Here is a 13,961-nt window from a genome sequence, read left to right on the forward strand (position 1 = left end):
TTTGTCCTAACATAATTAGTCCTACCTTTTTTACAGTCCGTGAACACAGAAAAATACCAAATGACAAATAACAAAGGAAAAACTTAAACTAAACAACAACGAAAATTTGCTAAAGTACTACAACTGAAATAACTAACTAATAAGAACACACTAACACTTTAAAATGAAAAATGGATTTCAAAATATTAATAAAATCTACAATAGTATATGACAAAAATAAAAATAACACTGATCCGGTCTGATATAATCACAGACAACGTACATAATTTGAGATCCACAGTCCTAAAACACAACTGTTACACAAAACACTCACTAGAGTTATAACAATATATAGTTACAACAGCCAACGATACTCAGCTTAATATAGCTGTTATCACACTGTTGGTCCTCTATCAGTAAGTGCCATCTTCAGTGGTATATATGTGCTATGGAAATTTTCTTTGCACCTCTTTATTTTTGCACCAGCCGAAATTCAGTTTAACTTCACCACACGACTCTGGACAAATGGCCTTTGTTGAGGAACCACATTCTGAGCCAACAAACGCTCTCCAAAACTGTGCCGAAGTGATCATATTATGTTGCACAACAGAAACCTTCTCAGTATAAAGCCGTATTCATTTCCCCCAATGCATTACATAAAGCACTTCCATTCCACACAGCGTTCCTCATTCAACAGCCACACCACAGCTTCTACTGTTGGCTTTCTGTAGCACCACTTCAGACCTAAATTCTCAATGACATCAGCCTTTTTTAATAGGAAAAAGCCAAAAAGTGGAGGAACCTGAGACACCATACACAATCTCAGCATTTTCATTGATCTATATCAATATATCTGAATGATTCAATTCCATATATGGCATGCATCACTATATGCTGTTTCTCATACTAATGTGTGAAGATTTGAACGAACTCTAAGCTTGATTTTTAAAGCTTGGTGTGTAACTCGTCTCACTAATTGATACTTTTCCAATCAAACAGAAGCCAATTTTTCATCTGGCAGACAGAGTTGGACAAAATTCTGACTAAAGAACTGGCTCCCATTCTATTAATGATTTAGAATATGAATTCAATTTGTCACGCCCTTTATGAAGTAAAGTCTATCTATCTATCTATCTATCTATCTATCTATCTATCTATCTATCTATCTATCTATCTATCTATCTATCTATCTATCTATCTATCTATCTATCATCTATCTATCTATCTATCTATCTATCTATCTATCTATCATCTATCTATCTATCTATCTATCTATCTATCTATCTATCTATCTATCTATCTATCTATCTATCTATCTATCTCGCTCTCTCTCTCTATCTATCCACCCATCTACAGAACCTAACTACAGTATCTATGTCTATCGATCTATCTATTTATCAACTATTCGTTCATCTAACTACACTGCCATCCAAACGTTTTGCATCAGTAATGCTTTTTAAAGAAGTTCCTTATGCTCATCAAAGTTCAATTTATTTGCTCCAATATACAGGAAAAACAGTAATAATTATGAAATATTATTGCAATTTAAAATGAGTTTTCTATTTTAATATACATTAAAATATTTATTTCTGGGATGCAAAGCTGAATTTTCATCAGTGTCATTTGTCTCCAGTGTCACTTGATACTTCAGAAATCATTCTAATATGCTGATTTATTATCAATGTTAAAAACTGCTTAATATTTTTTAACTTTTTTTGGAACCTGTGACACTTTTGTAAAATGTAAAAAGAACAGCATTTCATATGATTCATGATTCTTTAGGGTCTTAATGAAAAGTCTCTAATATACTTTGGTTAAAAATTCTCAATAGTAGTGTAAAAAAAACACCCTTTTACCTTGTCAAAATCAGCTCCTCAAAATATCAGCTCATTTTATCGCATGGGCCCTTTAAATGCAAATGAGCTCTGCTTGCCCCGCCCCTCTCTGCTGAGGGATTACGAGCTGTAATGTTTACTTTAGCCGCATTTATCGGCTCTTAAGAGGCTCATATGTCGGGAGTAAATGACTACTGCTATGTTCATTATTACATCCAACAACAGAACACCTCAATCGCTCAATTAGAGTCTTCCTCTGCACCTGAGTCACACAATGGCGATTGTATTCGGACTGTTTCGGCTCGGTGAGGGCGGGTCTAAGGTAAGACGCTCATGTGTTTCGTTACAACGACAAGAAGCTGAGAATGACCTGATTTTAAAAAGGGGATATTACTTTTAAAGATAAAAAAATACCACTGGGTGGATTTTTATCATTGTAGGTGGTTGTGTACACAAACTGCCAACACACATTAATGTTCAAACAACATGAAAAAAGTGAGTTTTGCATCCGATGACCCCTTTAAAAGATGTAGTTATTAAATTAGAGAAAATATTTCAAATTCATATAGATTCATATTGAGTGCATTATTTAATTGTTATACCATTAATATTTAACTTATTTAATTTGTCGTGAACTATATATAAGTCTTTAAATAATTCTGTGTCTGAGCTTATTTATTTATTTATTTATTTATTTGAATGACTTTCTACACTTGCTATACTATATACTTCAGTGCGGTAAAAGTACTAAGATGTTAGAAGAAGATGTTAAAATGTAGTTCATGTGGATATGGAACTAAAGAGAAGAATTATTAGCTCAAAAGAGTGTGAGGTCAAACCACCGGGTATGATATACTATTCTAGAATCTGTTAAAATGAGAAGTTAAAATTAGAGAAGCTTTCATAAGGTCAACCCTTAGGGTACAGGCCCCATTGCTCAGAGCATACTGTAAGCCAGTAAGCCATGACCAGAGCACAGCAACCGTGAGCTTTTACACTAGTGAGCTTATGCACCTTTAACATCTATTAAGTCAATGTAACTTGGTAGTTACTTCCTTTATTTGAACTACAGTATGACTGTCACTCACAGCACAAATATACGGTACAATGAGATACGAAAACAACTCCCCTTCTTTAAAAGATATATAAAAAAACACATTCACTGGAAACAAAAGCTCGTCTTTGCACAAATATTAACTAGAGGAGCATGAGAATGAGCAGCTCCGTGAGTCGCACAAGCAAGTTTCTGATCAGCTTTGAAGAGTTTTTACATCTGCTGAGGTGACAAAAACCCTGGCAAGCTGCCGCAATTTGAATCCTCACGTCTGCAGAAATATTAGCATAAGGAGCTGACAAGCTTTCAGCAAGACAATCTCTATAGTCTTGGCTGATGGCAGAAGTAAATATCAATGTCTGTTACACTGGCACGCAACAAAAGCTTCAAAAACACAACTTCGGTTATAAAGCCTGGGACAAAAGACAGAACCAAACCTGGAAACTTTGATAACCGCTTTACACTTTCACAATCAGGTGTCAAGCGAGGTGTCGCACCACACTATTCCAAAACAAGACTTTTTGCTTTCAAAAGCAGTGTTAAATACTCAAAAGAGACAATCACACAATACCGAAAAAAAGGCAATAGTTGTTCATGATAGTTGTTCAATAGGGTTGTGACGAGAAACTTTTTAAAAGAAATCCTCAATGATGAAATATATAGGGGAAAACAGTGTTTTATTCAACTGAAAAACACAAAATGCATGTGCATTTTGATATGAACTTGTACTTTATGAAATTAAACTTTCATTTTAATGAATTATATGCTGTAATAAACATGTAAACTAAAGCTGCACGATTCTGGATAAATTCCAATCTAAATTGAAGATTACGATTCTCTCATGATCATGCCACGAGATCTCGTCACATCCCTATTGTTCAATTGTTTGTCTTGAACAATTAAGTTCAATGAAGTTAACTGCCCGCTGTTCTTCAGAAAAATCCTTCAGGTCCCACAAATTCTTTAGTTTTCCAGCACTTTGTGTATTTGAACTCTTTCCAACCATGACTGAGACATGATTTTGAGATTCATCTTTTCACACTGAGGACAACTGAGAGACTCTACAACTATTACAGAAGGTTCAACCGCTTACTGATGCTCCAGAAGGAAAAATGATGAATTAAGAGCCAGGGGGTGAACACATTTTAAATTTGAAGATCAGGGTAAATGACATTTATTTTGTCTTCTGGGAAACATGTAACTATCTTCTGGAGCCTCTGAGGGGCAGTACTAAATGAAAAAAATAAGATATTTTGGCAAAATATGACAAATGTACACATCTCTATTCTGTTCAAAAGTTTTCACCCCCTGGCTCTTAATGCATCATTTTTCTTTCTGGAGAACATCTATGCATATATGTGAAATATCTTATTCAGGTTAGTACTAAATAAAAAATAAAATACATTTTGTGTGATCCCTCTTATTTTGGTAAAATAATTAATACTTTGCATATTGTGATGGCAGAATTAAATATATATATATGTGTGTGTGTCTGTTACACTGGCACACAACAAAAGCTTCAAAAACACAACTTTGTTTACAAAGCCCTGGGACAAAAGACAGCACCACAATATTCCAAAACAAGATTTTTCAAAAGCAGTCTTAAATACTCAAAAGAAACAATCACACAATACCGGAAAGGCGATTTCACACAGTTTCTGGGTCCAGTCCTCCAATTCAGCTGTCTCAACAGCAAAAACAAATGTCTTCTCAGTTGTCTCCACCAGAAAAGGTCCACAATCCCGAGGACAACCTTCAACATCAGCCTCAGAAACACGAATGCAGTCGTTCATTTTTATCACCTGTAAAAAAGCAACAACATGAAACTCAAAAATTGAGGTTTAAAAAAAAAGCTTACACATTAAGAAAGCAAGGTTTTTTTTTTTTCCATTTGTTTTGAAATGTTTGACAAGTGGACAAACACATCCGCATGTAATTATGCTTAAAGATGTCCAGATTTGCAATCTGGGTGCATGGGTAGTATAATGCATGAATGTTTTTTCCTTTCTTCCCAGATCTGATCATCCATATGCATTCATTTTAGAAGATAGCTTTTCTGTGAAAATCCAATTTTTTATGGAAAGGCTGATTTTTGTTTCTCATCTTTCATAAGAAAAATGGGAACAGATTTAATGGCACATCCTGCAAATAGTTTGTACATGTTCGCCCACACATAAACCATCTGCATGACCCCCTACCGAGTTTGACTGTTCATTGACTGTGGCACATAAAGGATCTACATTGCTCTCTTCAGATGCGCCACGTCTTATTTGTTATGTTTGCATCACGTGGAAAATCTGAGCTTTACGGTTTGTTGCTCACCTTTTTGTTTTCCTGTTTGCGGTTGGCCTTCTCCAGCGTGTTGCCAGCTCCATCTTTAAACTCAAAAAACTCAAGGCGAGAGATGGAGCAGGAGCTCTCTCGGTACAGCACGGACCAGACCTTACGCCATTTCTGAAACAGAGAGAAGATAAATGGCTGAAAGTGACGTAAACTGTCACACTTCTTCATTTGCAATGTCCTCCAGATATGCACATTATTGAGATGTAAAACTAATGGGCCTTGTTATATTTTAGGATGTCTAATATCAAACAACATTAGAAGACCTAACATCTGTAAAACATATTAGAGATATAAAACATCATCTTGTGACAAAACTTGACTCATATGTTGATGAGTAGGTTGAATCACTACGTCAAAATTTGTAAAAGTCTCATCTTGATGAACATTATTCACACTATCATAAAGCAGCCAGAAACAGGTTTAATACTCTGCACATTTTAGTGAAACAATTAATAGTTTGTTTTAATAGGAAAACGATATTGATTCTTAAATCCCAAGAATCGATTAGTCTAGCATGTTTTCAGTTAATAAACGTACCATCTTAGCACACTTCCCATTCAATAAACGGCAATAAGCTTTGTGCTTTGTTACTTTTGATGTGAAATCTCAGATTTCATATCAAAGTCTCAGATTTTAAATTATGTCCATTTTATTACAGTATTCAAACTATAAATGCCGTTTCAGCGCTGTTTATTGTGGAGTGACAGATCGTTGTAGTGCTTCAGTTCAAGAGAAGCTAAACGTCAACTCTCCTCTTCTTTAATATCAGTTTAAACACAAAGTCAACATGAATAAACATCTGAAGGTAGGTTAAAAGAAACCGTGCAACTTACTGAAATCCATATCCTGTCTCATGTAATCGCTTAATCAAATGTGAAAAGATGTCACGTAACCTAACATTTACCTCAGAAAAAAACATATTCGGCGACCATAAACTCCTTGGTCAGCTAGAAAAATGAAACTAATTGGAGTAGAAATATAATTATGCAATTGCAACTTTATTATTACAAAAACTTCACTGAGTGTAATTTAAGCGTTTGTATGAATACGTTAATTTTAACCTTCAACATTATAGTAATGTAACGTTAGTATTTACTGTACAGTTGAGGTCAAAAGTTTACACCCCCCTTTCAGAATCTGCAAAATAGTAATTATTTTACCTAAATAAATGGGATCCTACTAAATTCATGTTATTGTTTATTTAGTACTGACCTGAATAAGATATTCCACATAAAAGATGTTTACATGTAGTCCACAAGAGAAAATAATAGTTTAATTTATAAAAATGACCCCGATTAAAAGTTTACATCCCCTTGATTCTTAATACTGTGTTGTTACCTGAATGATCCACAACTGTGTTTTTTTGTTTCGTAATAGTTGCTCATGAGTCAATTGTTTGTCCTCAGCAGTTAAAGTGCCTGCTGTTCTTCAGAAAAATTCAGGTGCCACAAATTATTTGGTTTTCCAGCACTTTTGTGTATTTGAACCCTTTCCAACAATGACTGTATGATTTTGGGATCCATCCATTTTGGAGGACAACTGAGGGACTATTATAGAAAGGTTCAAATGCTCAATGATGCTCCAGAAGGAAAAATAATGCATTAAGAATAGGGAGGGGGGGTGAAAACTTTTTGAATTTTTGAGGTTTCATTTATTTTGTCTTCTGGGAAGAATGTAACTATCTTCTGTAGCCTCTGAAGGGCAGTACTAAATGAAAAAATATTATATTTAGGCAAAACAAGAAAAATGTACACATCTCTATTCTGTTCAAAAGTTTTCACCCTGTGGCTCTTAATGCATAATTTTTCTTTCTGAAGAACATCTATATGTATATATGTGAAATATCTTTTTCAGGTCAGTACTATTTAAAAAGAACATGCATTTTGTATGATCCTTCTCATTTTAGTCAAATAATTAATACTTTGCAGATTCTGAAAGGAGAATGTAAACTTTTGACCTTAGCTGTACTGTACATGATATATATCCAAAATAATTGTTATCGAATCAAATCAGCAATGGAATCGAATCACAAGCTTGTGAATCACAATTGAATCGAATCATGAAATTCTTGTCAACACTCAGCCTTACCAAATAACATACTTGGTATTTGTAATATTAATAGAATCTGTAAAAATATATCTGCATTTAGAAGCAAAGCATACAATCACTGTTAGAAAATAAAATAATGCTAAAACATTGGCACAACTTACCCCACAGTATTTTCTTAATAAGTAACTGCTTAGTCTTGAGCCAAATCATTTACATAGTTTTATAAATTCACTACCATGTATATTTTTAAACCATAAAATTAAATATATTTCTTCTGCTATATCAAAAAGTCACTTTGACATGTAAAAACACTTTCTAAATCACATATGATGTTGCCTTTTCTAAATATATGGACAAAAATGATGCACAGCTAGATTAAGACACTCAGACACTTAGACACACTTTACCCCGCTCTTCCACATAGTAAAACAAATACCGTTTTCATGATGTCAGCGATATTAACAACAGTTTTGCACGTTTTTGACCTTAAAATGGGAAGTGCTGTATGTAAAAATAGCCGGAGTCCATCTTCCCAAAAGATTTTTAAATGAAAAGTCACCAAAAAGTCAAAAGGGAAAGTTTTTACACGTCAATACAAAACACATTACCTACCTAACCTATTCCAGCTTTAACACTGACTCAAATGCATAAGGATGGTTGGACCACGTGAGCATCAATTGATAGTACTTAAAGTGTGAGCTTCCTCAGTCAGGAAATGCGTAATAAGATGAAGAGTTTAACTAATCTCAGTGATACGGACATTACCTACCATTTCAGAGCAATTCATGGCCTCAAACAGCACATAATCTATTACAGATGCAACACACTCCTTGTGGTTTCCTAAAGAGACAGGCCTGATCCTATTCCTAACATTAGCTCACTTTAATGGACTCCAGCAGCCCCATAAGTCCTCTAAATTATGCCAACAGGCTATTCCTCTTGTACAGTCCCATATGGCGGAACCAACAATATTATCAGTGCCATCAATCAAAATGAAGCGAAAATGGTTTTAGATGAGACTATGGACAAGTTAAAGTGGATCACGTTCACAGTTCAGGAAGCTGTTCATGACACTGCCAGGGAGCTTAATATGATTCATGAATTGCTCTTTTATTGCAATTGCTCTATAGATATGGAGTATTTGGCGACAAACATGTGGTTCAAATTAGGCAAAGCGAAGGCTGCTAATTGAAATTTATGAGCCCAGCGAGTTGCACACTAATTTATAATGCAGACGTCTTTATCTTTTTCAGTCACTTGTTAATTGAAATATAATTTCTGTACACTAACACACATAAAAACACTTTTGAGCTGTTATAAAAACAGAAACCTTTAATATCTGATCCCCAAGTAATTCATAAGTCTTCAGTATATTATACTTTGACGCAAGAGGGGTAAAACTAATTCAACTAATCCATTACGAAAAAAATGTGATTCTAATAGCAAAAGACAGTAAAAACGCTAAATTAAGTTATTGCATTGTGATTTTAATGTGTTACCATGACGGTGTTTATATTTATATTGATGGTGTTTATAACTTGATGCTTTGGGAAGGGGCGTGGCAAGACTGTAACGCCGTCTAAGCTGTTTGCCAATCGTAATGCAGTGGGGCTACTAACCAATCACAACATATTTCGTTTTTCAGAAGGCGGGCCTTCATCAAACCCGGAACTAATCAAGCCATTTGTGCCAGCCTGAGGAGAAAGCTTTTGTAATAATGTAAATTATGTGAAAAATAATGCGTTTTTCGAACCACCAAGCATGAGAGCATGTTCTAGTACACCCCCAAAACAAGACTTTGTAAAAGAGCATAATAGGACCCCTTTAAGTATTTACTTGTGGGTAAGAAATTTGTGATATGCATTGAATCTGTACATGCGGCATTGTTCATGACCGCATGTGTATTTTAGGTTGTCAATGTATTTTAATACTTCGGTTGGCTGTTGAATTGATTAATTTTAACATTATATCAGGATTAATTCAGGTTTTTTTTTTTTTTAAATGGTAAAATTCTGGCAACCACAGCTGCTTTTTGTCAGATTTATTTATTTATACAGTGATGTTTTTTTTTTAATAGATACAATTGAACTGATATAGTACTGCAATACAATACTACTCAACATTAAGAGTACATTAGTGGTTCCTTTCCATGAGGCCTTAATTTCCACACTTATTAACAGTTTTATTGTTGTTTTATATCATATTTTATTGTATCCTTTCATCTGTCTGCAATATGAACAGCTGTTTTGCAAATTTACAGACAACCGCACACAAAATTGTAGGTGTTATACAGGAAATAAAGAAGGGCGACTGTCCAGTAGCATTTTGCGAACATTTTGCTAATTAATAAATAGACAAGATCCAACAATAGAGTTTTTACAATATCCATGGAGTTTGTGGTAATTTATGTAATGGAGCAGCTATATCCTGTCAGGCCAAATTAGTCTTTTTAGTACAGCCTTCATTTTGTTCTGTGACAATAGTGACTGTTGTTTGATATCGTCTTTTAATGTTCGGCTGCTTCACAGTAAGTAAAGCAAGTTGTGTCTTACCTTCCCAAACCGCTGTTGTTGTAAATACAGCATCCCCTTCTTTCTAATGTCCTCCTCCATTTCTCTCAGTCTTGTCTCCGACCCAGCTCCTTAAGACTGTCTCATCTGGCGTATCTTCTGCTAAACTTGCTTGTGACGCAAACAGCATCTCCAAGTTCCGCCATATCTGCTTCCTGTATAGCCCAGAAGAGTTGACACTTCTTTTGCAGAGCTGTGCAATGAGTCTCTATGTATGAAAGCCAAAGCCACAATGATTACTCAAGATCATGAGTTTCCTCATGTTATTTTGTAACCAAATGAAAGGAAACAGCATCGTATTGTAAATGTATAAACTATATAAACTTAGCAAACTCAGGAAATTAGGCAAAATAGATATTTTGACATTTCTGTTTAACCTCATAAGGCCTGAGCGTTTCCATATGATTGTCTCATATTATTTTGTTAAGAATTTAAGGAGTAAATTGTAAAAAAAAAAATTAAAATATTAAAGTAGAAGGTCATGTAAATAACGTCACTGATTTATATTTATCACATCAGAGCTATTTTAGGTCTGAGGTCTTATTTTTCAGGGGCTGTGGTCAACTGCACACTTCCTTTTCAATGTGTCAAGTTTCCATCACACACACAAGCACACACACATAAACCAACTTACCTTCCAGAAAACGAGGGATGCTTTACTGACCAATGCCTGCATCTAGACAAAGACTATCAATTGTATTCCATATTAAATAATTTTTTGAACACAGTAATAGTGTTACTTTTAATACATTTCTATATACAGACAAGCCCAAAATTATTCATACCCCTGGCAAATTCTGAATTAAAGTTACTTTTATTCAACCAGCAAGTTTATTTTTGTTTTGTTTTTTTTAACCAGAAATGACACAGGCTTCTCCCAAAAGATAATAAGACAATATACAAGAGGCATTATTGTGGAAAAAATATTTCTCAGCTTTTATTTACATTTGAACAAAAAGTGGCATATCCGAAATTATTCATACCCTTTGCAAACTGTCAAAGTCTTTGGGAAAATCCAAAGTTCTATACCATTCCAAATAGTCCAAGCTGTTCTAAAGCATCCTAATTACCCTGATTCATTGGGAACAGCTGTTTTAATCAACTCAACAGGTGAAAAACAGAAGCTTTCCGCTGTTGGTTTGTGGACAGTCATGGCTAAGACAAAGGAGCTCACTGAGGACCTGCGGCTGCGCATTGTGGCTGCTCACAAGTCAGGAAAGGGCTATAAAACCATATCTAAAGTGGCTACAGTGCAAAATATTATTAAAAAAATACAAGAGGTTCCGCACTGTGAAAAATCTCAGAGGAAGCCAAAAGTGACACCTGTGCTGGCCAGGAGGATAGTGAGAGAGGTAAAAAAGAATCCAAGGATCATCACCAAGGTCATCCTGATGAATCTGGGCTCTGCTGGTGGCAACATCTCAAGGCATACCACTGGGTTCCACAGACGCAGACCAAGGAGGACACCACTTCTCCAGATAAGGCACACAAAAGGCTGCTTGGTTTTTGCAAATGCTCATCTGGACAAAGAAGAAGACTTCTGGTCTTCTGTTTTATGGTCAGATGAAACATTGTTTGGCCACAATGATGTATCCTTCATTTGGTGTAAAAAAGAAGAAGCCTTCAACCCTAAGAACACCATCCCCACTGTCAAACATGGGGGTGGGAACCTAATGTTTTGGGCGTGTTTTTTAGCCGGCGGACCAGGGAACCTAATCAAAGTAAACGGCACCATGAACAAGGAGCAATACATCAAATTTCTCAACAACAACATCAGGCAGTCTGAAGAAAAACTAGTGGACATTTCAACACGACAACGACCCAAAACACACAGCAAAAGTGGTAAAGAAATGGTTAGCAGACATTAAAAAAAAACATTAACATTAACATTAACAAAAACATTAACGTTTTGCAGTGGCCCAGCCAGAGTCCTGACTTAAATCCAATTGAGAATCTGTGGAGGGAGCTAAAGATCAGGGTGATGGCAAGGAGACCCTCCAACCTGAAAGAGTTGGAGCTCATCGCTAAAGATGAATGGGCAAAAATATCAGTGGAGACATGCAAAAAGCTGGTCAGCAATTATAGGAAGTGTTTGATTGCTGTAATAGCCAATAAAGGCTTTTCTATTGATTATTGAGAAGGGTATGAATAATTTTGGACATGCTACTTTTTGTTCAAATGTAAATAAAAGATGAGTAATCATTTTTTCTACAATGATGCCTTTTTTACATCATCTTATTATCTTCTGGGAGACATCTGTGTCATTTCTAATCTAGTTGATTCCCAGAAGTTTAGCAGAGTCAGTGGTTTCTGTTTCATTGCTGTCAGTTATTTTTCTTAAAAAAAAAAACTTGCTGGTTGAATAAAAGTAACTTTGATTTGCCAGGGGTATGAATAATTTCAGGCTTAAGTATATATATATATATATATATATATATATATATACACACATACATATACACACTGTATATATATATATATATATATATATATATATATATATATATATATATGTTTGTAATATAGGTTATACAATTTGTAAAGGCCTTGATATAAAATGCATTTAAATAAATGTATTTAATCATCATGTGTAACCCTGGACGGCAAAACCTTTCATAAGGGTATTTATTTATTTATTTATTTTAATTTTGATTTATACATCATCTGAAAGCTGAATAAATAAGCTTTCCATTGATGTATGGATAGGACAATATTTGGCCGAAATACAACTATTTGAAAATCAGGAATCTGAGGGTGCGAAAAAATCTAAATATTGAGAAAATTGCTCTTAAAGTTTGCAAAACAGTTCTTAGCAATGCATATTACTAAACAAAAATTAGGTTTTGATATATTTATGGTATAAAATATCTTTATGGAACATGATCTTAACTTAATATCCTAATGATTAACGATAATGTTGACCCATACAATGTATTTTTTGCTATTGCTACAAACATGCTACTTAAGACTGGTTTTGTGGTCCAGGGCCACTATAAGGATCCAATACCAGTACTATATTCATTCATTAGGCCTCTGCCTTTTGGCCTGCAACATTAATGCAACACAGCTGTCAGACCTACAAACAAAGCCTTTCTTCCAAGGGAAGTCTGCATTTAGTTGACTCAAACAGAATTTTGTCCCAAATATTTTCTGAAACAAATTAGCTGCATGCCTGTTAAAAAACTGCCTCCATGACGACAAGATGTTGTGGGTGTTTTTCAGGCCGTCGCAACCTTATTCTTCAACGTGGAAGTAAGTCTATGGGTGAGATAAGAAATAAAGCTATAAGAAAACAACAAGAATATCAACAGGCAGTAAACTGTAAAACTATTTGCACTATAATTAAGACAATACATTAAAATAACATAAGACACACAAATATGCAACATCAAGTAAAACGAGCTGTTTTGTGCAGCTAAAAATAGCTGGATAAGGATGAGACCAGAAGCCAGACCCATAAAATAACTAAATGGCCGCACCAAGACAAAAATAAGGTGGGGTGTTTTTAAAAACATTAGTAGCCTATATACTGTGTGGCTGCTCACTGGTCCAAATTTAATGAGGCCATCCTGCCTTTCTAAAAAATTCAAATCTTGCATGTTTGTTTAAGTCGCTTATCGATCTGAAGTAGCAGCTCACCTCTGCTCACCAAGCTGCATAAATAAAGTCATATTTTGTCTGTTTTATAAACAGCGCAGGATGAAATCTATGTCGAAGTTTAATACTTAAGGGCTCGTTTATACCTCAAATCAAAATATGAGCAGCAATAAACAAGACTTCATGGTTCTAAGCCGTATCTTTTCACTGCCCTCTAGGGCCTTAAAACGGTACTGCACATGATATGTATCACCACACCGCACACACTTCTCATAATAAAGATCGCGTTTTGATAGAATTAAAGTTTGAGGTCATATATCATCTCAAATTTTCTTAAAAGCATAATTTAATTAAGAATGACAAGATTAAGTTGTAAAAGAACACAATGCAATAAACCGCTAACAAGACACAAAAAGAGAAAGGAAGAGATTCGTATTCGTGTTTGAATTCAGAGTCTTTTGCCTCACAAGTTACTCTCTGTGATGTTTCTCATTTGTCTGTTATTGTTCCTCAATCATGAACAAGAACTCTTCC

General features: G+C 34.8%; 1 protein-coding gene across 1 annotated transcript in view; it reads right to left on the reverse strand.

Annotated features, from left to right (window-relative positions):
- dok2 (docking protein 2) overlaps nucleotides 1-9,922 on the reverse strand; it is a 29,449-nt gene extending 19,527 nt beyond the window's left edge. The window contains exons 1-4 of the mRNA XM_073819805.1: nucleotides 9,813-9,922; nucleotides 5,191-5,322; nucleotides 4,503-4,670; nucleotides 658-781 (exon numbers count right to left, since the gene is read on the reverse strand). Of these exons, the coding sequence (XP_073675906.1) occupies nucleotides 658-781; nucleotides 4,503-4,670; nucleotides 5,191-5,322; nucleotides 9,813-9,872 (484 nt within the window). The 5' untranslated portion in view covers nucleotides 9,873-9,922. The remainder of the gene's footprint in view (nucleotides 1-657; nucleotides 782-4,502; nucleotides 4,671-5,190; nucleotides 5,323-9,812) is intronic.
- Between the last annotated feature and the right edge of the window lie 4,039 nt (nucleotides 9,923-13,961).

This window comes from Garra rufa, chromosome 15, assembly GCF_049309525.1.
Source record: "Garra rufa chromosome 15, GarRuf1.0, whole genome shotgun sequence".
Taxonomy (NCBI): domain Eukaryota; kingdom Metazoa; phylum Chordata; class Actinopteri; order Cypriniformes; family Cyprinidae; genus Garra; species Garra rufa.